The 22,351-nt window shown below is 41.4% G+C and overlaps 1 protein-coding gene across 1 annotated transcript in view; it reads left to right on the forward strand.

Annotated features, from left to right (window-relative positions):
- Positions 1 to 22,351, forward strand: part of RYR3 (ryanodine receptor 3) — a 263,782-nt gene that overhangs the window by 193,864 nt on the left and 47,567 nt on the right. The window contains exons 68-73 of the mRNA XM_080996165.1: positions 4,098 to 4,338; positions 6,902 to 6,989; positions 7,122 to 7,214; positions 11,144 to 11,164; positions 16,827 to 16,841; positions 20,539 to 20,709. Of these exons, the coding sequence (XP_080852291.1) occupies positions 4,098 to 4,338; positions 6,902 to 6,989; positions 7,122 to 7,214; positions 11,144 to 11,164; positions 16,827 to 16,841; positions 20,539 to 20,709 (629 nt within the window). The remainder of the gene's footprint in view (positions 1 to 4,097; positions 4,339 to 6,901; positions 6,990 to 7,121; positions 7,215 to 11,143; positions 11,165 to 16,826; positions 16,842 to 20,538; positions 20,710 to 22,351) is intronic.

Consider the following 22,351-nt stretch of genomic DNA (forward strand, 5'->3'; position numbering starts at 1 on the left):
CACTAGGGCTCTCCCAGTTTGTTTCGGGCCCCACACATCAAGCAGGCCACACGCTGGATTTGATCTTTGGCGTCGGTATAGATGTGATCATGTTTCCTTCGATGAAGGTGCCATGGTCTGATCACTACGCTCTGAAAGCCAGGATTGATGTTCCACCCCCACCCTGCTTAGGTGGTGAGCCGATTTGGGCTTGCCCGCAGAGGCTGATGGACCCTGATAGATTCCGTCAAGCCTTGCGGGACCTTTCTCCCCCTGGCGACTCATTGACTGAGCTTGTTGAGGGCTGGAATACCCAGCTCCTGGCAGCCATCAATGAGATCGCACCTAAGCGCCCTCTGCGACCCCGCAGAAACCGGGCTCCCTGGTTTACCGAGGAGCTCCAGAAAATGAAGTGGGACCTCAGACGGCTAGAGCGAGTATGGCGGGGTGCCCGTGATGGAGCTTCAAGAACATGTTATAGGGTTTTTATGAAAACCTACGAGATGGCAGTGAAGGCCGCTAAGAAGTCCTACTTCTCAGCCTCCATTGCATCCGCTAGCTCTCGCCCGGCGCAATTATTTAGTATAATTCGGTCTTTAACGTCCCTTGAAGGACAGCCAAATTTAAATAACAATTTGACACACAGTTGTGAGGCATTTGCGAGCTTTTTTGCGGAGAAGGTCCTGTTGCTCCGCCATGACCTCCCTGCCAATTTGGATACAATAAAGGACCTGGAGGCCCCTCGACTGTCCTCAGGTCCAGTATTGGACCACTTTGACCAGATATCCCCAGCCGATGTGGACAGACTCCTCCGAGCTGGAAAGCCCACCACTTGTCCTCTCGACCCGTGCCCGTCTTGGCTGATTACAGCATGTCCAGACGAGGTGCGGGCCCCCCTGGGGGATATCATCAATTTGTCCCTTGGCACCGGGACATTCCCAGGGGAACTAAAGGAGGCAGTGGTGCGCCCGCTCTTAAAGAAAACATCATTAGATCCCTTAGATCTATCCAATTACCGCCCGGTTTCAAATCTTCCATTCCTGGGTAAGGTGATTGAGAGAGCAGTTGCTGAACAGCTTGGTAGGTTTCTGGATGAAACATCGGCTCTGGATCCATTCCAGTCCGGCTTCCGCGCTGGTCATGGGACCGAGACGGCTCTGGTCACCCTAACAGATGATCTCCGCAGGCAGCTGGATCGAGGCGGGTCGGGGCTGCTGATTCTTCTAGACCTGTCAGCAGCCTTCGACATGGTCGATCACGAACTCCTGGACCACCGCCTTGCCGACGTGGGGATCCAGGGCACAGTCCTTCAATGGCTGCGCTCGTTTCTCTCTGGTCGGGGACAGGGGGTGGTGCTTGGGGGGGAATTGTCATCGCGCCACTCCTTGGTGTGTGGAGTGCCCCAGGGTGCGATACTCTCCCCAATGCTTTTTAACATCTTTATGCGCCCCCTTGCCCAGCTTGTCCGGAGTTTTGGGCTGGGCTGCCATCAGTATGCTGATGACACCCAACTCTATCTGTTGATGGATGGCCATCCTGACTCGGCCCCAGACACACTGATCAGATGCTTGGAAGCTGTGGCTGGATGGTTACGTGGGAGCCGGTTGAAGTTAAATCCTTCGAAGACAGAGGTCCTCTGGCTGGGATGGGACGATATGGGATTGAGGGGGCAACTCCCATCTCTTGTGGGGGTGCAATTAGTGCCAGAACCGTCCGTTAAGAGTTTGGGTGTAATCGTCAATACCTCCCTCTCCATGGAGGCGCAGATTGCAGCTATAACAAAGGCGGCATTTTTTCATCTCCGCCAAGCTAAGCAGTTGGCTCCTTACCTCTCTTGCCCTGACCTAGCCACTGTGATCCACGCGACGGTCACCTCCAGACTGGATTATTGTAACTCGCTCTACGTGGGGCTGCCGTTGAGACTGACCCAGAAACTCCAGCGGGTGCAGAATGCCGCGGCGAGACTCCTTATGGGGTCTTCGCTGCGAGATCACATTCATCCGGTGCTGTACCAGCTGCACTGGCTTCCGGTGGAGTACAGGATCAGGTTTAAGGTGCTGGTTTTAACCTTCAAAGCCCTAAACGGCCTAGGACCCTCGTACCTACAGGACTGCCTCTCCTGGTATGCCCCACAGAGGAACTTACGGTCTTCAGATAAAAACATCTTGAAGGTCCCAGGCCACAGAGAGGTTAGGCTGGCCTCAACTAGAGCCAGGGCTTTTTCGGCTGTGGCTCCGATCTGGTGGAACGCTCTGTCACAAGAGACAAGGGCCCTGCAGGACTTGACATCTTTCCGCAGGGCCTGCAAGACAGAGCTGTTCTACCAGGCCTTTGGTCAGGGCGCAGCCTGACTCCCTCCTCTGGCAATCTTTACAGAACTTTAGTATGGTTGCCATCAATTTTGATTTTAATTAATTTTTATAATGTCTTTAGAATGTTGCACTATTTTAGTGTTGTTAGCCGCCCTGAGCCCGGCTTCGGCTGGGGAGGGCGGGATATAAATAAAATTTATTATTATTATTATTATTATTATTATTATTATTATTATTATTATCTTTTATTGAGACAAAGGCCTAGTTTAGTTGTAGTGTTACCATTTTTTTATTTTACATTTTGTGGGTTCTCCAAAAGAAAACTCAATGAACTATCTTAAGACGAATGAACAACAAGTTGATGCAGTCAGAGCCCGGTGCTCAGAAATGCAGATGTTGTATGTTGCTGGCATGGTGGAGAAGAGCAGAAAAAGAGTGAGGATATATAGCTACTCCCTCTTCCTGTCAGGGCACAGTGGGAGTGTTCTTGCAGAGTTCTCTCTAGCAAATTTTACAAGAAGACTCTGTGAGCCTCAACCCCTATCATGTGACTATCTAGCAAATCATGAATTGTTGGTTTGACTGCATTTAAATATCCAACATTACAATTGGTTACTTACATGTGGCTTGGTTAAGCCACTTGATAGTCTGAGTACACTGTTTCACATATACAACATTTTTAATGAAAGAACCCAAGATCAGATACATAAATACCCTGTCTTGAGGCAGGATTACTATACATTTATTAAACATGTATAATGTTTGTGCTTATTTATTTAAGCAAATTCTATGCTGTTTTACATAGCCAAAACAAATCTCTAAGCAGTCTACAGCATATCTTAAAGCAGGCATAGGCAAACTCAGCCTTCCAGATGTTTGGGACTATAACTCCCATCATCCCTAGCTAACAGGACCAGTGGTCGGGGATGATGGGAGTTGTAGTCCCAGAACATCTGGAGTTTGCCTATGCCTGTCTTAAACCATCAAATGCAATATTACAATATGTTGAGATACCTGAAATTTGGTGAATGTCAACCTGCAGGTGTGACCACTGATTATCCCAGACAGATTGTCTGGATTTCTAAAAACTCAGAGATACACAGGTGAATGTCATCAAAATATAATGGTTAGAATTGACACTTGCTGATAAGTAGGGAAAAAAACTCGGCTGGAATTGTCAGCATTCATATGTGTATGTGAACATTCATCAAATTCTTGATATCAAGTGTAACCTAATATAGAAGTATTTCTGCCTGTATACTTTCAGGTAATACATAATCAGGCAGATATGACTTTAGACTCACTTCATATATAACAGTGAACCATGGTTTATTGTTATGTTCACAAGTAGCATGAGCCTTGGTCTTGTACAATCCCTCACTATCACATGCAAGGGTAAGAGGTTTAACTCTCCTGTGTTTCATTTGAAACAAACAATGATTTGCTGTTGCATCCAAACTCACCAAACTGTGGTTTGTTCAAACCAGTTTGTTAACATGCCAGGATATCAAACCATTATCAGTACAAACCACCAATTGGTAAGTTCTGGGTGCATCCAAAATTTCAGGTCATTCCTATACAGAGACAAGTTACATTTCCTCCCAAGAGGAGTGGGGAGCACATGAGCCCAAGATTTAAGTCAGCCCGTGCAAATTACAGGAAAACATGGTTTGTTGTTGCATTGTACTGACGTCTACAGTCACAGTGCTATTATGAAGCTAAACTAGAATGAATGCATTTGTTACTTTTTACAGAGTAACAAAATACGTTTAAATGTATATTGATAGAAATGTGTTTTGTATATAGTGTATGCTCAGCCAATCATTAGCAAGGCCAGGCCGGATCTGTTGAAAAGTCATTTTATCCCAACACTGGAGAAACTAAAGAAGAAAGCCATAAAGATAGTGATGGAGGAAGAACAACTGAAAGCAGACAGTAAAACGGATACCCAAGAAGCAGAACTCCTCATTCTAGATGAATTTGCAGTTCTTTGCCGCGACCTTTATGCTTTTTATCCTATGTTGATCCGCTATGTGGACAACAACAGGTAGGAGAATCTGTAACTAAAGGGGATGAAATGGATTTTTGTATTTATATCCTGCACCTCAACATAAAATTTATGTTCCTAATTTTGCTAACAATAAAACAATATAAAACTAAAAATGGAAAACTACCTAAACGGTTAGTTTAGTTTAAAACAGCAACAGTCTATTCAAATAGATAGTAAAACCAAAACTGCTCTCCTGCTCCTGCTCTAAATTTTGTTATGGACCACCCCAACCAAGCTCCACTGTGTGGTGTGAGATTCTAGGGGTCTTGGCACTTAATCAGGGTTGGTGTTTCCTTCAGAAAAGTTAGGCGCAGAGGAGACTGTAGTGTCTTTAATATATATGGTTTTGTTTACGCATAACTTGTGCCCCAAAGGTAATCTGGTTTCTCTTCAGATCGTATAAATCTTTTGTCTTTTACAAAATAAAAAGGTCCCCCTAGACCCAGTTGAAAGGCAGTAGTTCCTATCTAGGCCATACAATTCAAGGTCATTTCATGGATCAGCAAACAGTGTTAACTAATGCCAGCATGTGGAAAGTTTGATAGCTTTGACACCTGACACAAGGAAGAATAGACTGCTTTCTTGAAAAAATCAATAAGGAATAGAACAAAGTGAATGTTTCTGACCTCAAGCTTCACTAAATTTAGGTTAGGCAGGGAAAAGAACATGTGAATGATTGCCTTAACATTATCTTTAATTCTGTGAAGTACCAGAATAAAAAGAAGAATTAAATATGTTAAAGATAAATGAGAGTATAAAAATGACACAGCCACAAAAACAGTTTAATTAAGTCGTGTCTGCTCTCTGCTTCCTGATACAGCTTACTTGTAGCATTTTTACAGTTCAGAATATTTTAGTGTTGTAAAATTCTTATGAATGTCTAAAGGTATTTAAATGGAAGAATCAGCAATGCCCATTAAAGTATAAAATCATTTTCTGACTTGAAAGCTTGAATCCAAATGCTGCATGGCAGTTTAGACAATTCATCATCAACAAGCACACATACATATTTAAATACAGCACAAACTTTTTCTTAAGCCGTATCTGTTTTAGAGACAGTGTATAATTCTAGGGGAAGAAACATTCTAGACCACTTTATGCATCTTTTAAAGTGGGCTGTATGCCCTGGAAGATTATACCAAAATGAATGTGCAAATCGTTAAGGTGGCCACAGGATTTTCTATCAGTTCTGTTACAAAGAAATCTACCGATGTTCTTGCTACAAAGTAAATCTAGTTGTATCAGATAGGGTGGTGGTTTTATGAAAATTGAATACAGGCAATGACTGATTTAGGTGCATCCAAATGACATGTGACCATGCATGTGCAGACAGCGCTGAACCTGGAAGTAGCCCCAAAATGCCATTAAGACGTCACAAAAAGGGCCAGAACAGGGGCAGACTGGGCTTACACACACTCCACCGACACATGCTGGCATCCGGAACATAACCCCCACACAAAAAGGATTGCCTATACTTTGAATTGTGATACATGTCATAAATAAATCCTATTGGTTGAATTGAACTTACTTTGGGGTTAATGTGTATAGGTTTGCAAAGGCTGCAATACTCCACAGGCTGTGGAACCTCCAGATGATGCTGAATTACAGCTCTCATCATCCCTGGCCATTGGCCATGCTTGCTAGGGTTGATGGGAGTTGTAATTCAGCAATGCCAGGAGTTCCAGCAGTTCCCCACACCTGCTCTACACACTTACTTGGAGGTATGTGCCATAGAACTGAGTGGGCAATGGCCAGTTAAACAGTTCGGCTCACTCAAACACTTTAGCTGAACAATGAAATTTTCTCTCACGCTCCCAATGTGTCCATCACTTGCTCTCTCAACCTGCTCTGGAGGATTGGGTGAACTCCCAGAATATATTTGTGGTGGGCATCTGGGGAGAGGAAGTTCAGTTACAGAGAACTTAGGCTAGTGGTGCTTTTTACTTGGATACTGCCCAATGAGACTGCTGAGTAGAGATGCCTATTGATGTATTAGCCCATCAATAAAAGGGAGTAGTGAGCATCTTCCCAACACCCAGAAACACACAGTTTTACACTGCAGTATGGTGCTGCAGCGGGTGGCGCTGTGGGTTAAACCACAGAGCCTAGGGCTTGCCGATCAGAAGGTCAGCGGTTCAAATCCCCGCGACGGGGTGAGCTCCTGTTGCTCAGTCCCTGCCAACCTAGCAGTTTGAAAGCACGTCAAAGTGCAAGTAGATAAGTAGGTACCGCTTCGGCGGGAAGGTAAACGGCGTTTCCATGTGCTGCTCTGGTTCGCCAGAAGCGGCTTAGTCATGCTGGCCACATGACCCAGAAGCTGTACACCAGCTCCCTTGGCCAATAAAGCGAGATGAGCACCGCAACCCCAGCGTCGGTCACGATTGGACCTAATGGTCAGGGGTCCCTTTACCTTTACCTATGGTGCTGCTTTCATACTTTTCAGAAACAAAGTGCAGGAAGAAGCAATTGAAAGGGGAGTAGTAGGACTGGTAATGTTCAGTATAGAATGTGTTGAAATAATACTGTAGTCTAATAAATGTTTTTTTTGTTTTTTGTTTAGATCAAACTGGCTTAAGAAACCAGATGCAGATTCTGATGAACTTTTCCGAATGGTAGCTGAAGTCTTCATTCTCTGGTGTAAATCACATGTATGACAAAGATTCATTTTATTTTTATTTTTATAATACACATATTTAGAAATGTTATGCATATTTATAAATGTCACCGACCTGTTTCTCAGCATTTATGTAAACTGTGTTTTGGTATTATATTTATTTCAGAATTTCAAGCGAGAAGAACAAAATTTTGTTATTCAGAATGAAATCAACAACTTGGCATTTTTGACAGGAGACAGCAAGAGTAAGATGTCAAAAGTAAGTCAGAAAGTATTTAGATTGGTCCAAGTGTATCTGCTAAATTATTTGTACTTTGTAACAATGACACAGACTGTTGCAAAATGCATTTCTTTGCCGATATGTTTAGAAGTAGTTGCTTCTTAATATGAAGATCAATTGTATTTACCATATATTGTCATGTAAATTTTCTGACTAAAAGCCTTTTCCCCTTGATGCACCCACATGATGGGGTGAAAGTTTACCAGAAATGGATCTGAAGTACTTCTTTTTACTTTAGCTCCTTGCCTTTCCACCCAGCCGCTCTTGGGATTTTGATTCTCCCTCCCCCCCCCCCCCCCGCCATATATTTCTATTGTACTAATATTGAGTTTTCATCTCCTATTGATACAGCAGACAGTTTGCTTTTCACGGTAGTAAAATAATATTACCTAAAACATAATACATCGTGGGGATATCAAAATTGTTAAGATATACCTGCTCGATCTACACATAGCCCAAAATGTCACTAGAAAAACCTGTATAAGAATATCTGTATGGGACGAACTGGGGATGCTAAAATGTCTGAGGCTACATCTGAGAAAGTCCACTCTTTCTGAGATGATCATGGGTATTTTTTTGGAAGGGGATTGTATTGCATTTCAGTAGAGGAGCAGGGAAGGTCTAAACAAAAAGGCATGGTATCAAATTAATTATCTGAAAATGCAAAACAAATGTTTTTAGTATTTGTCGGTGTTAGAAATAGTGTTATAAATTAAGTCACTTTAATCCATATGTGCAGCTGAACACACTGAGATTTGTGGCTCATTCCTCATTTCCAGTGTCCCTCTGCTGAATCAATGTGTGTGGATTCATTTTTTTAAAATGCATTGACTCAGTGAGGGGCACGAAAATTCACCATTCAGGTGAGACCCAACTATCAATTTGTCTCCCAAAGACGGGATGTGGATCATAACACTGGAGCTGATGTGTCTTTAGGAGGAGCTGTCCTTATGTAGATTTATCACATAGGGGTGGGGTGGGGGTACATATGGAGAATGTATAATTGTGCAAATCTATTGTAGTGTATGAGCACAAATAATTACTGCCTTATCCACAAGTGACCCATTCTTATTCCATACCTGAAGGACATTTTCAGCTGTTCTAGTCTTCTTAGTCTCTGAAACATACATGCTAAATGATTTTATACATTATATGTATCTGGTACTTTTTCAAGCACCCAATGCTGTCTTGTTGAAAATTATTTTTTAAGTATTTTAACCAGATATTGCACCACAGAAAACCAAGTGTAATTAAGTACCAAGTACCTGTGGTTGATTGTCAAATGAAATTTATTATAAATAATAATACTTTTAAATTTGGCTTTCTGCTATTAAACCAGTTTCCTGTTGTTAAACCTTTCTTGTCAACAACCGTATATATATGAATGACCAGATTTTCTTTAATTGTGTAATTACTTCACTGTAACAGTATTGAAGTATCTTTGCGCAATGGAAAAAAGCAGCCATGATATGTTTGTTGCTTTCAGTATGTCTGTCCCTTAGTATTCAAGTTTTGATTGGAAAAACTATCCCTGGCCAGGACTTTAACAATTGATAACTGCTTTAAAAATTGGGATTTGAGACCATTATCAATTGAAATGCAAGATGAAACAATCCTTTTTTTTTTCTTGTTGAGCGTAGGCATCATTTCTATGCCAATTTCACAACCAATCAGGGGCAGATTTTAAAAAAGAATCCTGAAAGTCAAGATTAGGGACAATTATTACTGGAACTAAATCTTCCTCCCTTTAAGAAGTTCTGCCAGTCTGGTTGTTGTTTGTCCCCTGTCTTTTCCCCATTGAAAGTAATCATCCACTTTGTTTTGGGGGGCACATTCAGAATTGACTTATGCAGACAAGAATAGCTTGGGACCTTTGAAAGACTGCTTTCTCCTATGTTAGCAAATTGCCTTGGCAGGCAATGTGTTTCACATATACATGTTCTAGGAGTCCTGTGAATTAAGATCTTTAAGATACTGGCAATAGCACATCTTGGCAGATGTAACTTACACTCATATGGGTCTTAAAAATTGAGATGTTGTTTCTTGCACACACAAAGAGAATCAAAATCTACACATTATTAATACTTCAGTAGGGAATAGCTTAGCAACAATACTTGTTGTGGCAGTGGGAATAGCTCAACAACAATATGCCTTCTTTAGTTGAGAAGATGAGCTAATGGAGTCTATCCATGAATAAACTAGCATGCACACATGAAAGAGCAAACCCAAAGGCATAAGAGGAATTGGAAAGGCTTGATGGGTTAAGCCAGGCATAGGCAAACTCGGCCCTCCAGATGTTTTGGGACTACAACTTCCATGATCTCTAGCTAACAGGACCAGTGGTCAGGGATGATGGGAATTGTAGTCCCAAAACATCTGGAGGGCCGAGTTTGCCTATGCCTGGTTAAGCACTGCTTAGGAAGGCATAGTAGGCTTCTTCCTCTCTGGGCTGACGTTGCAGACTAGGCCTCAGTCATGTATCACTGGGCAAGGAGGACCAGAAGGTGGCTTCTAAAACAGTCATAGCACACAAAGGTAGGAAGCCAAAATTGTTCTTAAAAACACAGTTACAGAGAGAGAGAGAGAGAAAGTTGGGAAGATGGTAGGCAGGACAGAAGCAGGAGACACTGTTCTCAGCCTTGGTGGGCAATGCCAAAGAGGTAGAACTGAGGGGCATTGAAACTCCTGGGTCAGGCAAGGAAAACAGAAAAGGCAGCAGGCAAGAGAAAAAATCTCTGCTTTGGCTAGCAAGAATCTAGGGGGAGCAGGAAAAACAATGGAGCCCTTAAAAGCACTGGCAGAGGAAGAGCATGAAGCTCCGCCACTGCTTAAAAGGGCTTTTGGAATAGGCAGACTAGAGAAAGTGTTGGAATCAGCACCTGAGATTGAGAAGCCTAATGAGCTTCCATGAGTGCACATGCTCAGGCTTTAGAATCTTAAGGGTGGCAGAGGAGAAGAAGAGAAAGAGCAGCATCGATACCAAGCATACAAAGCTGTAGGATTGACCAGACTTCATCATTATCCTGCTTTGGAAGAAAATGTTTGTAAGAAGGGGTAGCCTCTACCCAGCGGTGGAGCATATGCCCTCGCTACCAAGAGCGGGCGAGCTCCCGAGGAGGGCGTGGCACGGAGGGTGCCCTCCCTGGCACGGGATAGCCACTCAGGTTCTCAGAGTGGTGTGTGTGCCCTGCAGCCGGGGGCGGAGCGAGCTGCCCCTGGTGGACATTTGGCACAATGCCCGCCAGCAACTCCCAAGCCTCCCCCAAGCTGTCAGAATGAAGGGGGAACGGGGGAAGGCTTGGGAGTCGCAGGTGGGCGGCACGCCGAATGTCACCCCCCTCAGTGAGGGCACCCGGGGCGGTCTGCCCCCCGCCCCACTTCCTACGCCCCTGCCTCTACCCCAGGTTTTTGAAGAAGGGGGTTAATACTGGCTGTTTCCTATTGACTGAGCCATGGGAAATGTCCACTTTTGAGTGGTGCCTAAACATCACAAAGAAATCTCAAAGGTAAGGCACCCTCCAAAATGCCATAAAATAACCAACTTTTCAGCCTTTATTATTCTTGATAATATCCCAAAAGAATGGCCAAAAATGTATAATTCACTTTTCCTATGTTACTCGAACTCCGTGTTGTGCTCACTGGCTAAAGATGGTTAGCTGGGAAATTAGAGTGCATTATGAAAATTAAAATTGTACATATGGTGTGTAATACATAATATATGTATCTGTTGAAATATGTTATACCAACTTGACTATTGTATGCAGAAGATACAAAACATAAATATTACAGATTTACAGCTGAATGCTACTTTTTTTAAAAAATATGCAACTATTTTGTTAACCTTTGTCAAACTGAATTTATTTAAAGCTGAGCAAGTTTTTTTAACTTTTTTCCTGATAATATGGCAGCAGATTGCTCGGAGGGGAATGGTAAGTTAGTGAACATTTAGTCTGAGAAAGATGGGTTACTTGGGCTGTACTGTGAAATAACAGATTCTTATCAATAGGTTACTGAAACAGATACGCCACTCCATTAATCTGTTATTTTTTAACTTTGTGTAGGTGTTTTCATGAAGGAGGCATGCAGATGTAATTATTTCTTACTGCAGTTTATATCACATCTATATTTATCTAAACATGATGCAGTATTTACATATTCATTTATTTCACCTAACAAACTTAAGATACTGTTCATAGGGTGATTCACATACCCCAGCCTTAATTAAGAGAACTCAGGGTGAACACTTACACTTCAAGAGCAAAGCAGAAATATATTCTAGTTCCACAGTCAAGGCAGAACTCTATACAGGTAACTCACAACTTGTGTGCATTCAGCTTTACATGCTTGGTAAATAAAAATAAAAGGGGTGGAAAGTGGACAAACATTTGGGAAACAATACTTTGGCAATCCCACCCACCCTGGAAACCAGTGTGTTTTAACAATATGCAATTTTGGCTTCACATGCTACCTCCGGAACATAAGTTGAGAGTCGCCCGTATAGAAATGATGGATATAGAACGTTTGTTTGACAGCCAGTGTGCAAACCCAGGGCGAATGCATATCACAGTTCCAAAATGCAGGGGAAATACAAAATTTGTTGTTCATCACAGAATTAAACTCTCAGGTTTTGTTTAGAAAAGCATTGTCCTTATCCATTCATGTAATAGGCAAGTGAGGCCTAATAACCAGTAGGTCAAGATGTAGAATCATCAAATTCTAGAGTTGGAAGGAGCCCTGAGGATCTTCTGGTCCAAACCCTTCCATGCAGGAATATACAGCTGTCCCTTGCAAGGATCAAACCAGTAACCTTGACATTAGCCGCACCATGCTCTGACCAGCCAAGCTGCTCTAGCTGTAGTTGTGTGTCTCATTAGAAGAAGAAGCTAGCCAGTTGTGCCAATGTGTTTCTGTGTTACATTATACAAAATAAAAAAATAATCCAATTTTGCTTAATTTGTATAATTGATTCAGTCATATAATCCAACTTTTCTTGTTGTTGCATCCTAATAATATTTAGCAGCCCCATGAAAAACTTGCCTACTCACATTGAATACAAATTGGCATCCAGATGATGCTAAAATTATCAAATCATTATGTGCAGATAGACGCACAATTTATTCAGTGTCAAATACACGTCAAAGGCAATAACTCTGAATACAAGAGTTGCATGTGAAAAGTATGTTTGAAATGCAGACTCAGATTTTCAGGATATATACATTTATATTCCTTTATATTCCTCAGACATGAGCAGACAAGAAGAAATGTATCTTGAATTTTGAATCCTACAAGTGATTTGAATGGCTTTATATAATTAAATCCAAATTTATATACTGAGAGTCATGCTACATTTTTGGAATAAGCAGATTGAAGTCTGATCTCTAAATGACCATAATGTGGCAGCAGACATGGGGGGGGGGGAGCAAAGTCAACCTGAATTTAGCCTCTGCGCACCTTTTCATTCCTCCCAAACAGGTGTCCAATTCTGACAAAACTGGTAGTAGTAAATATTAACTTGTTATGGTATATGTGATCTCAGCCCATAACTTTATGCACAACCACATGTACTAGGTCAGGGATCTAACAAAAGAAAATATTCACACAACACATTTTCATGCAGAATCCAAAATAGGAATTGACTGTTTTAACTGAATCAGAAGTGGGGTGTCTGGGTTTGATAACTGGCACAAAAATTGAAAGAACAAACCCCTTATAAATGCTACACTCTTTTTAGGCTATCTAGCTTTAGCATATTTAAATATTTTGCAGAAATGCTTTAATGTCCCTCTATCCTCCAAATACAGTTTCCCAGATTCATTTTTCCATGTATTTCAATACACTGTTTTTGAATCATGGACCCCATTCCCTTACACAGCTTCGAGTAGCTTTCAAATGTGCAAATCAGAAACTTCAAATAGAAAACAGTGTGTTAAGTTTCAGTATTAAAGCATCCTAGTAAATGAAGATTATAAAGTTTATAAGGAGTTTGCTCTTTAACTTTTACCTATGTAATCTTACCTACATAGGTACATGAGGAAGAGACTTTGATTCTGATCCTATGCATGTCTCCTTAGAAGTAAATCCTACTTCATTTGGTGGGATTTGTGTCTCACTGCAGGCTTTGTGAATTTGTGCATGAGACCCGATAATGTTTTCAAAATGTTTGTTGTTCATTCAGTAAAAGGATAGGATTTTAGGGCAGAAGGAACTTTGGTATTTCCAGGCTGGGGAAGGACTTTCAAACTCCAGACATGGGGACCTGTCTACGTCCAGATGTTGTTGGACTACTACTCCCATCATCTATGTGCATTGGCCATTCTGTCTGAGGCTAATGGGAGTTGGAGTCTCATAACATCTGGAGGGATGCAGGTTCCCACCACTGCTTTATCTTCAGAATTCACAGCAATTAACTTTATTTATCTAAGTTGTTATTAGCTGACAGGGACGAACGAATTACCTAAGGCAAGAAGCACCTGACAAATTTCACAAGACGAATCACCTATTACAGTATATAACAGTGTAAAGAATTAACATGTGACAGAACAGTTTTTAAAAGCAGCAAATATCTCTGTGCTCCAAATATGGCTTTGTAAATTTTCTCCAATATTGTGGTTTTATACAGTGCCCCCCCCCCACTGCTATCAGTTTCACACATTAGTGTATAGCTTTTATAGGCTAAAGAAATAAAGATGCACTGAAGAATAGATCCAGAGGCATTCATAATCCAGTTTTCAAGTACAGTCGTACCTTGGTTGTTGAACACTCCGGAACTCGGACGTTTTGGCTCCCGAACGCCGCAAACCCGGAAGTGATTGTTCCGGTTTGCAAATATTCTTTTGGAACCCTAACGTCTCACGGGGCTTCGGCAGCTTCTGATTGGCTGCATGATTTGGTTTTTGAACGTTTTGGAAGTCGGATTTCGTTCAACTTCCAAGGCACAACTGTAGTAGGCTCCACTACTTACTCCCCAAATGAACAGACCCTGATCCAAAATGTTAGCTAAGCAATGTGTGAGAGAGAATCTCACTTATTTCACGCTCAGAGTTTTTAATGAACATAAAAAAATTAGAAAGAGCCCACAACGTATTGCTATATAGTAAGAGCTGTGAGTGCTACACTGTTGTCCTCTTTTTGACTTGTTCCTGTGTGAAGTGTACTGTTGTTGCTTAATATTAATGGCTCCAGTTAAACATATATGTAATTAATGTTGCAGGGCTATCAACACCATTTTTCCATGACCATCTTTAGATAAATGTTTTTAATTATAATAAAAGAGCAAAATTAGTGACATGACATTAATTGAATGAATGAATGCAGTTAATCTCTACATTTTAAAGACAAGTGGTGTCTTTAGCTGTGCCAATATGGGCATGGATTGAAGGAGGAAAGGTGATCTCAGTTAAAATCCCTCCACTTCCCAGCTATATGAATAAAAATGAAAGCCATTAAAGCAGGGGTCGGCAAGGCTTACCGGGCATGGGCCAGATCACTCCTGCGGAGATCCTCCTTGGGCCAGACCGGCACAGCACAACGCCAGAAATCGCGTCTGCACATGTCCGCGGTGCCATAAAACACTTTTGTGCATGCCCAGACACCGAAAATTGTGCCTGTGCAGATGCGATTTCCAGCGTCTGGGCATGCACAGAAGCAATTTCCAGAGCCGCGGAAGAGAGTCCCTGTGCCGCAAGGCCGGTTTAGTGCAGCGCGCAGGGACTGGCCAAGCGGGCAGCTCAGTTCAGGGGCAGCTTGGGGGCCAGTTAAACAGCCTCCATGGGCCACTTCCGGCCCATGGGCCACAGGTTGGGGACCCCTGCATTAAAGGCTTCTCTCTTAATGTAAATAGCAGCTTTTGGATGGGGGGGGGTGTTGTTGTCAGGGTATGGTGAGAGGAGTTAAACCCCTTCCCTTCTGCTGCAGTTGTGATACTGTGGACTCTTCCATGGTTGCTATTTACATTTTTTAAATGCACATGTAAGTTGCATTAAAGGGACGCGGGTGGCGCTGTGGGTTAAACCACAGAGCCTAGGACTTGCCGATCAAAAGGTCGGAGGTTCGAATCCCCACGACGGGGTGAGCTCCCGTTGCTCGGTCCCTGCTCCTGCCAACCTAGCAGTTCAAAAGCACATCAAAGTGCAAGAAACGGCTTAGTCATGCTGGCCACATGACCCGGAAGCTGTACGTCGGCTCCCTCGGCCAATAAAGCGAGATGAGCGCCGCAACCCCAGAGTCGGCCACTACTGGACCTAATGGTCAGGGGTCCCTTTGTTGTTGTTTAGTCGTTTAGTCGTGTCCGACTCTTCGTGACCCCATGGACCATAGCACACCAGGCACTCCTGTCTTCCACTGCCTCCCGCAGTTTGATCAGGGGTCCCTTTACCTTTACCTTTTAAGTTGCATTAACATCCTCTCTAGTTTGACCCTTAATAACAGCAACTCATTCTCAGGAGATTTCCTTTTTGTTTTTATACCTTCTGTATTGTGCACAGTCCCTTCTCTTTGACACTCCTAGGGCACAATTCAGTCAGAATTAAGCACTTGTAACTCCCATTTTTTTAAGTAGAGGATTGAATTTATTTTAAGAAATGGTTATCACACTTTATAGGATAAAAATAAATTTCAGTCAAAGTAGAAAAAGTTTAAAAATACAGCAAACAAATATCCAGCATTTAAAAGCAATTTTTTTTGGGGGGGGGGAATCCAGAGCACAGATGTAGCAGAGAGAAAAAAGCCTAACTAGGAATAAAATTTATACATTCAGTCTAGCCTAAAGGCTACATGGAAGAGCTGACTTTGGCCAGGTGGCTGAAACTGTCTATCAGTCTGGTAGGTCTCTCCAGGGAAAGCAAGCAAAGTTTAGCAAGAGCTTGAAATCCATAGGACAAAAGTATTTAACTTTATCTTCTACTAGTTAAAATATATTTGGGGAAAGTAGATGTGATTGTAGACCTCAGTCCTTAACTTCTAACTTTGAATCGTGGCATTTTAAAGTACCCAAGAAGGCCAAAAGGAGAGAAGGTCGAGAAATAATTGCAGAATCAAACTTTCTGTAACCTGCACAAAGTTTCATGTAACATTAGTTTTCCATGTTAAAGCAAAAGCACTTGGTTTGTTGCATTTCTTGTGAATATTGTTTGTTAACAGATACAAGGCTAAAAAAATTGGTAAGTGTGTGTTGTCAAACATTCATTAGTATTAAGTTCAAGTCATATTACTAAACATCAATATTAAAAGATTATAAAGATAGTAAATGTATTGTTGTTTATGGTTTTCCTTTATTCTAAACTGACTAAAACAGCAGTATGGGGGTTTACATAATATATATAGAATAGAATATATTGCCATTGGTAATCCTCAGTATATTCTTTATTTTTAACCCTCAGTAAGCGTAATAATAGAAGAAATTAATCTAATGCAGTAATTCATTCTTTTATTAAGGAAGCACATAATGACACATGGTAATGGTTCATTGTAAATGCAAGGTATTTTAGCTACTTTGTTGAAAAAAAGAAGATATTGTTTCTAATTGACTTGTAAAATTCCCATCTTTTCATCAAGTTTACTTACTTTTTTCCTTGTATTTTTTCTTTCATACAGGCCATGCAAGTAAAGGTACAGGTCAAAGTGCATGATGTGTCTTTATGTTTTAGTTTTAGAGATGACCAGGCTCTCAGCATTCTTTCCATTGATCACAGCAGTGGCGTCACAAAGGGAAGGTACATGTTCTGCCCAATATAAATCCTATTGGAAAGTTAGGCAGATTTTGCCAGAACATCTGTTTTTATACTCCTCTCCTACACACTTTTCTATACAGGCCTGGGTATTGATTTCATGGGGAAGAAAATGGCCCAACAACATCTCTCTTCTGCCTCTGTTACCATCCTCATTTTATGTAAATTAGTTTAGTATCTTTAATTGAAAAAGTGACTCATTAATGTATTGGGATTTTTAACATTAGAAATACTAATAGACGTAGTAGTAGTAGTAAATGTACTATGCTTGTCATTGCTATGATTGTCCATTAAAATATCTAGATTACTTTATCAAATTATTCTTTCCCTCCTCTTTGCCCTCCTTCCCTGCAATCAAGACTTACGGATACAAAATAATTTTGGATCACACTAAAATCAGTGTACACATCCCGTACCAAATTTATTTAAAATTTCCCCACAACTTGGAAACAATCAGGAAAAATGCAGGAATTATGAATTGTATTTTACAACCTTTTACTGGGAGTAAATGGTCTTGACTAACTTAGGGCCATTAATTTTAGTGGGTCTACTCTAAGTAAGCTTAGTTGCATACAATCCGGGGGAAAGTTGACGATGATATTGGTAATAATGATGGCTCTGTGCTGGATCTGCCCTGGCAAAACACAACAACTTGGGAACAACTAGGGAAAAGGTGGTCATTATCACCATTGTCATCATGATGCCACGCAGTGGGCTCTTTCCTCCAAAAAACAACAACCACCAACCACAACTTTGGAACAATCCTGCTGTAGGACATGCAGCCGAAACCAAAAAAAAGGGTTGTCATATCCTCTTTCCACCACCATGTTTAATTGAGGATGCTCTGAAACAGATGCCTGCTTTTTGTGCCAGCAGGTAGCAAAACTAACACAACAGCAATGGTAGGATTCCTGACTTTCTTCCCCCCACACCCACATTTAAAAAAAATAAATTCTCAAGATGCTGCCTGCTGCCAACTGCTCCACATTGCTGGCAAGGAGCAAAGCAAAGCAAAGATAGCAGCAAATGGGTGAATCCAATAACTAGGAAATAAAACAAAAGTAAAGTTGCAACCCCAGGAATTCCTTTTGCCTGGTCCAAACAACTCACTTATCAATCAGAGCTCTGACTTCAGTGTAGCTGGGTGACCTTGGGCTAGTCACACTTCTTTGAAGTCTCTCAGCCTCACTCACCTCACACAGTGTTTGTTGTGGGGGAGGAAGGGAAAGGAGAATGTTAGCCGCTTTGAGACTCCTTAAAGGGAGTGAAAGGCGGGATATCAAATCCAAACTCTTCTTCTTCTTCATTCACTAAAAACAAAGGTTGACTCATTTCACAGAAATTGCTTCGAAGAGTACTTGCACATTTTGCTTCATAACTTTCTTTCTTGGAAGTTTAGAGCCTTTTTTTTTTCTTTTAATGAAAGCTCAGAGTCTGGAGCAGCTGCCTGAGGGCGCCCATGAAAACCTTCCCAAATGCCAGGTTGGGAACCTTCGTAACTAAGCCAAACCATGGCTTAGCTTATGGCACTGTAGCAGCAGCAAGTCTGGGAGAAGAGTGCTGCAGCTGCAGTCTCTTCTGGGAACCCCCCATGCTAGCACTTTTGCACTAAGCCATAGTTTGACTTAGCTTTACATGTGAAGCAGCTCAATGTAAGCTGCCTGATGAACTTTGTTTAGTTAGGTGGGTTGCAAACATTCCAAACCTATCAGTAGTCTATAGCTCAGCATTACATTTACACCAGATCAAATTGTAGCCCTCATCATTATAGAGGGGAAAGTAAGTAAAGATCTTCCCTGCTTTAATAATAAGACTGATGACTAGAAAGAAAGGACAGATACCCTTGATGGGTTTCTGCTAGTATAGAATAAATATGAACAGATAATTTTAAAGCACAACCCACTTCCTTACCGTCATGAACAGAGCATGATGTTCTATGACTTTCCAGTTCTAGCTTTGTAAATTGAGATTTACTGAGTAGCAACTTTAAAAGACTGAAATTTGGTGGCAGAGACAGAATGGAGCATTTCTTCACTTTTAAAATGTATCCCCCCCCCCCTTTACTGTGTTTATGTTAAACATTCTTACCCACTCATACTGAAGTAGCTAACGGGGAATCTTTTCTGGAGAAACCTGTCCTCCAAGGAACAGAAGAATGAAAAACTAGGACTGACTTACCTCCTGTGTTACACCAGTTACCTCCCCTGATTAACAGACGAGTGACGCCACTGGGTCCCCGTGATACATTGTGGCATTTGTTTGTCTGCTATCAAAGTAGAGTACAAATTAATGTCATTAAATATAGAGCCATTATTTCATTGCTACTGTAGAAAACTTTTTCTAAGGCATTTTGACAAGCAAAGCTTTGAGGCAAAATACTTCATGCAATTGTCGGTCCCTGAAGGAAAACCACCACATCATGTTTTTGTTCATAACTGAACTGCCAAACATGTAGGAATGGCTAGATGCTTTGGTAGTTTTCATAAAAATGAGAGCTTTGCAACAATTTACCCAAAGTGCGTGCACTGTTAGACTTTTCTTTCTCCTAGAATAAAAACCGGGTGGTAATTGTTTGCAAACAATCAGTACTAACAGCTCTTACTGTACCAGCATAAGAAGCTTGTACAGTTTACTCAGGGCCTTAAATTTTCATTTGCAGCGGCAATAAGATGTGGAGGGTTTATAGCAAGCGCCTGCTGTTTGTAGCAGTGAAATGCTATGAGCCCAGCTCTGAATTCATGTGTGTGCCAAATTCTCACTGTGGCCAGTGAGAGTCTATTTCAAGCATGGAATTCAGGAAGGGGACATTTTTTGTGTGGCTTTTTAGTGTAAGTTTGTTCATAGTATGATTCTGTTAATGATGATCTTGTTGTTGCTCAGAGCTTTGATCTGCTGCCTTAAATAAAAAGTTTTATTTTACATTATTTGGATAGAATAGGACAGATATTATGTTGATGTGCAACCTGTTTACTGTCTCTTTCCTAGGGCTCATTTTCCTTATGCTCTGGGTGACTGAAGCTGCTGACAGTGTAGTCTAATACATTTACCTGATTTTTTTTTTATCAACAATGGAGTTAATGAAAAGTAGCTTTCTAGTGTACAAACTCATAGGCTTATGACTTTATTGAATTCATATATAGGCAACATGAGACCTTTTTAAAAGCAGCATTACAGATACATTTCATATATGCATAGAATGCTCAGAATGTTAGAAACACACACTGTCTTCTAAAAGTACAAAGCTTATTGTCAAAACTTTTATCCGTTTCAGATGTTATTCGTATGTGTATGTATGTGTTTTTGGAGATGTGTAGATTGTAGAAAATTACAACGTGTGTATTCTTAGATTTTCTGTGGTGAAGTAAATTATGAAGTGCTACTAAAATAATATGTATTTTCCACAGCAGTTCTTTGGTTCACTTATATTTTCCCAAGTTTAGCCATTAAATATATATCTATTACATATAATATGTCAATATAAAAGTCTAGCTTTGCTTGGATAATTAGGGGAAATAACTATTTAATATGAATGAATCACATAACTACACAATATATTTTGTATGTATCTTCCCTTTTAGTCTGGAGGTCATGATCAAGAACGAAAGAAATCAAAACGTAGAGGGGATTTATATTCAATACAGACTTCTCTAATTGTAGCTGCACTTAAAAAAATGCTTCCCATTGGACTGAATATGTGTACGCCTGGAGATCAAGAACTGATATCTCTTGCTAAGTTCAGATACAGCTGTGTAAGTCGAAGTTTTGCTCAGTTAAGAGTGTTCAATTTTGAAAATCCAGCAACCGCATGGGGATTGTGATTCTAATACAGGCATAGGCAAACTCATCCCTCCAGATGTTTTGGGCCTACAATGCCCATCATCTCTGACCACTGGTCCTGTTAGCTAGGGATGGTGGGAGTTGTAGTCCCAAAACATCTGGAGGGCCGAGTTTGCCTATGCCTGTTCTAATACAAGGATTCTCAAAATGCACACGTTGCTATGCAGTATCAGGATATGCCCTCGCTGCAACGCCTGCATCTCAACAGTGCGAGAAAAAATGAACAAGCCTTCCATATGGCAAACCGGTTTATTCATTGGTCCAAATGCATCTAGAAAAATGAATGCTAGGCCAAAGCACTTGACTGATTAAATACTTATTGCCTGAACTGGAAAGCTGTTCATAGATCTTAAAGACACAATGGCATGCTTATATTTACTGTATGCATAGAATATGTCATAACAAATAGAATAGTATGGCATCAGGGCCGTCTTTAGCATATGCATCGCCAGGGTACAAAGATCCGTCCAGCGCCCCCAAATTTTGGGGGGGGGGCATGTCAAAGTTGTTGAGCTTTTAAGGAGGGGAGCAGCGAAAACCACTAACATGAAAAAAAAATGGCAGCGATAACTCTGTCTTTCCATTTTTGCAATCATGCGAAAATGAAAGACACCACTAGGGGGCAGCGCCGGATACATTGGTTCTGCAGCTGTTTTGCAAAAGAGAACGGAAATGACCCATTGACCCCAATCATCCATGGCTCGCAGTTAAGAGCTTAGGTGGCTTCAGCGGTGGGCACCCCCTAGAATTTGGTGCCCGGGTGCACCTCTGGGTAAATACGGCCCTGTATGGCATCTTAAAGGCATCCTAGCAAATTTACAGTACCCAAGCTGTCCTGGACCAGAGCCCGTATCATCAGATGTATGTAAGAAAAATGGGGCCAGTTGTGGGAACTGAGGAAATATCTCACATTAGCTACACATATTTCATTTACGCTTGCCATAGCTCAGTTGCTAGAGCATGAGACTCTTAATCTAAGGGTCATGGGTTCAAGCCCCAAATTGGGTAAAAGATTCCTTCATTGCAGGGGGTTGGACTAGATGACCCTCGTGGTTCCTTCCAACTCTGCGGTTTTATGATTCTATGAAACAAACAGTTACCCTTATTGAATAAGGGATTGGTCAGATATGAGCATAAAAAATGAATTTGGCTTTGCACACCTACAGTTCTTATCACATTTTCCACACGGAATCCTATGTACGTGTTGCCTGCTGTTGCTTCTTGATGGGAGGCAGCTGTCTAGGATCCTGTTTTCAGCTTTCCAGCTATTCTTCCAGATTGGATTCCAAGAAAACAAATGGACCAGATTTGGTGTTTAAAAAACATATAGATAATAATTGGGAAGAAGAACAGTCAGAAACATTCACTTACTAAATCCACAAATATCAACATACAAGACTTTCTCACCAGCTGTTTCAGAACTCTCCCTGCTTCTCACAGCCTCTCCCAATCTTCACTCCTTCCCTAGGGAAATTGGATCCTCCTGTCTCTTCTGGGTTACAATATAATTATTCTGTTGGCAAAATTTTGCAGCCCAGTTGTAGATGGTTGCGG

This window comes from Podarcis pityusensis (genome assembly GCF_964106645.2).
Source record: "Podarcis pityusensis genome assembly, chromosome: 1".
NCBI lineage: Eukaryota > Metazoa > Chordata > Lepidosauria > Squamata > Lacertidae > Podarcis > Podarcis pityusensis.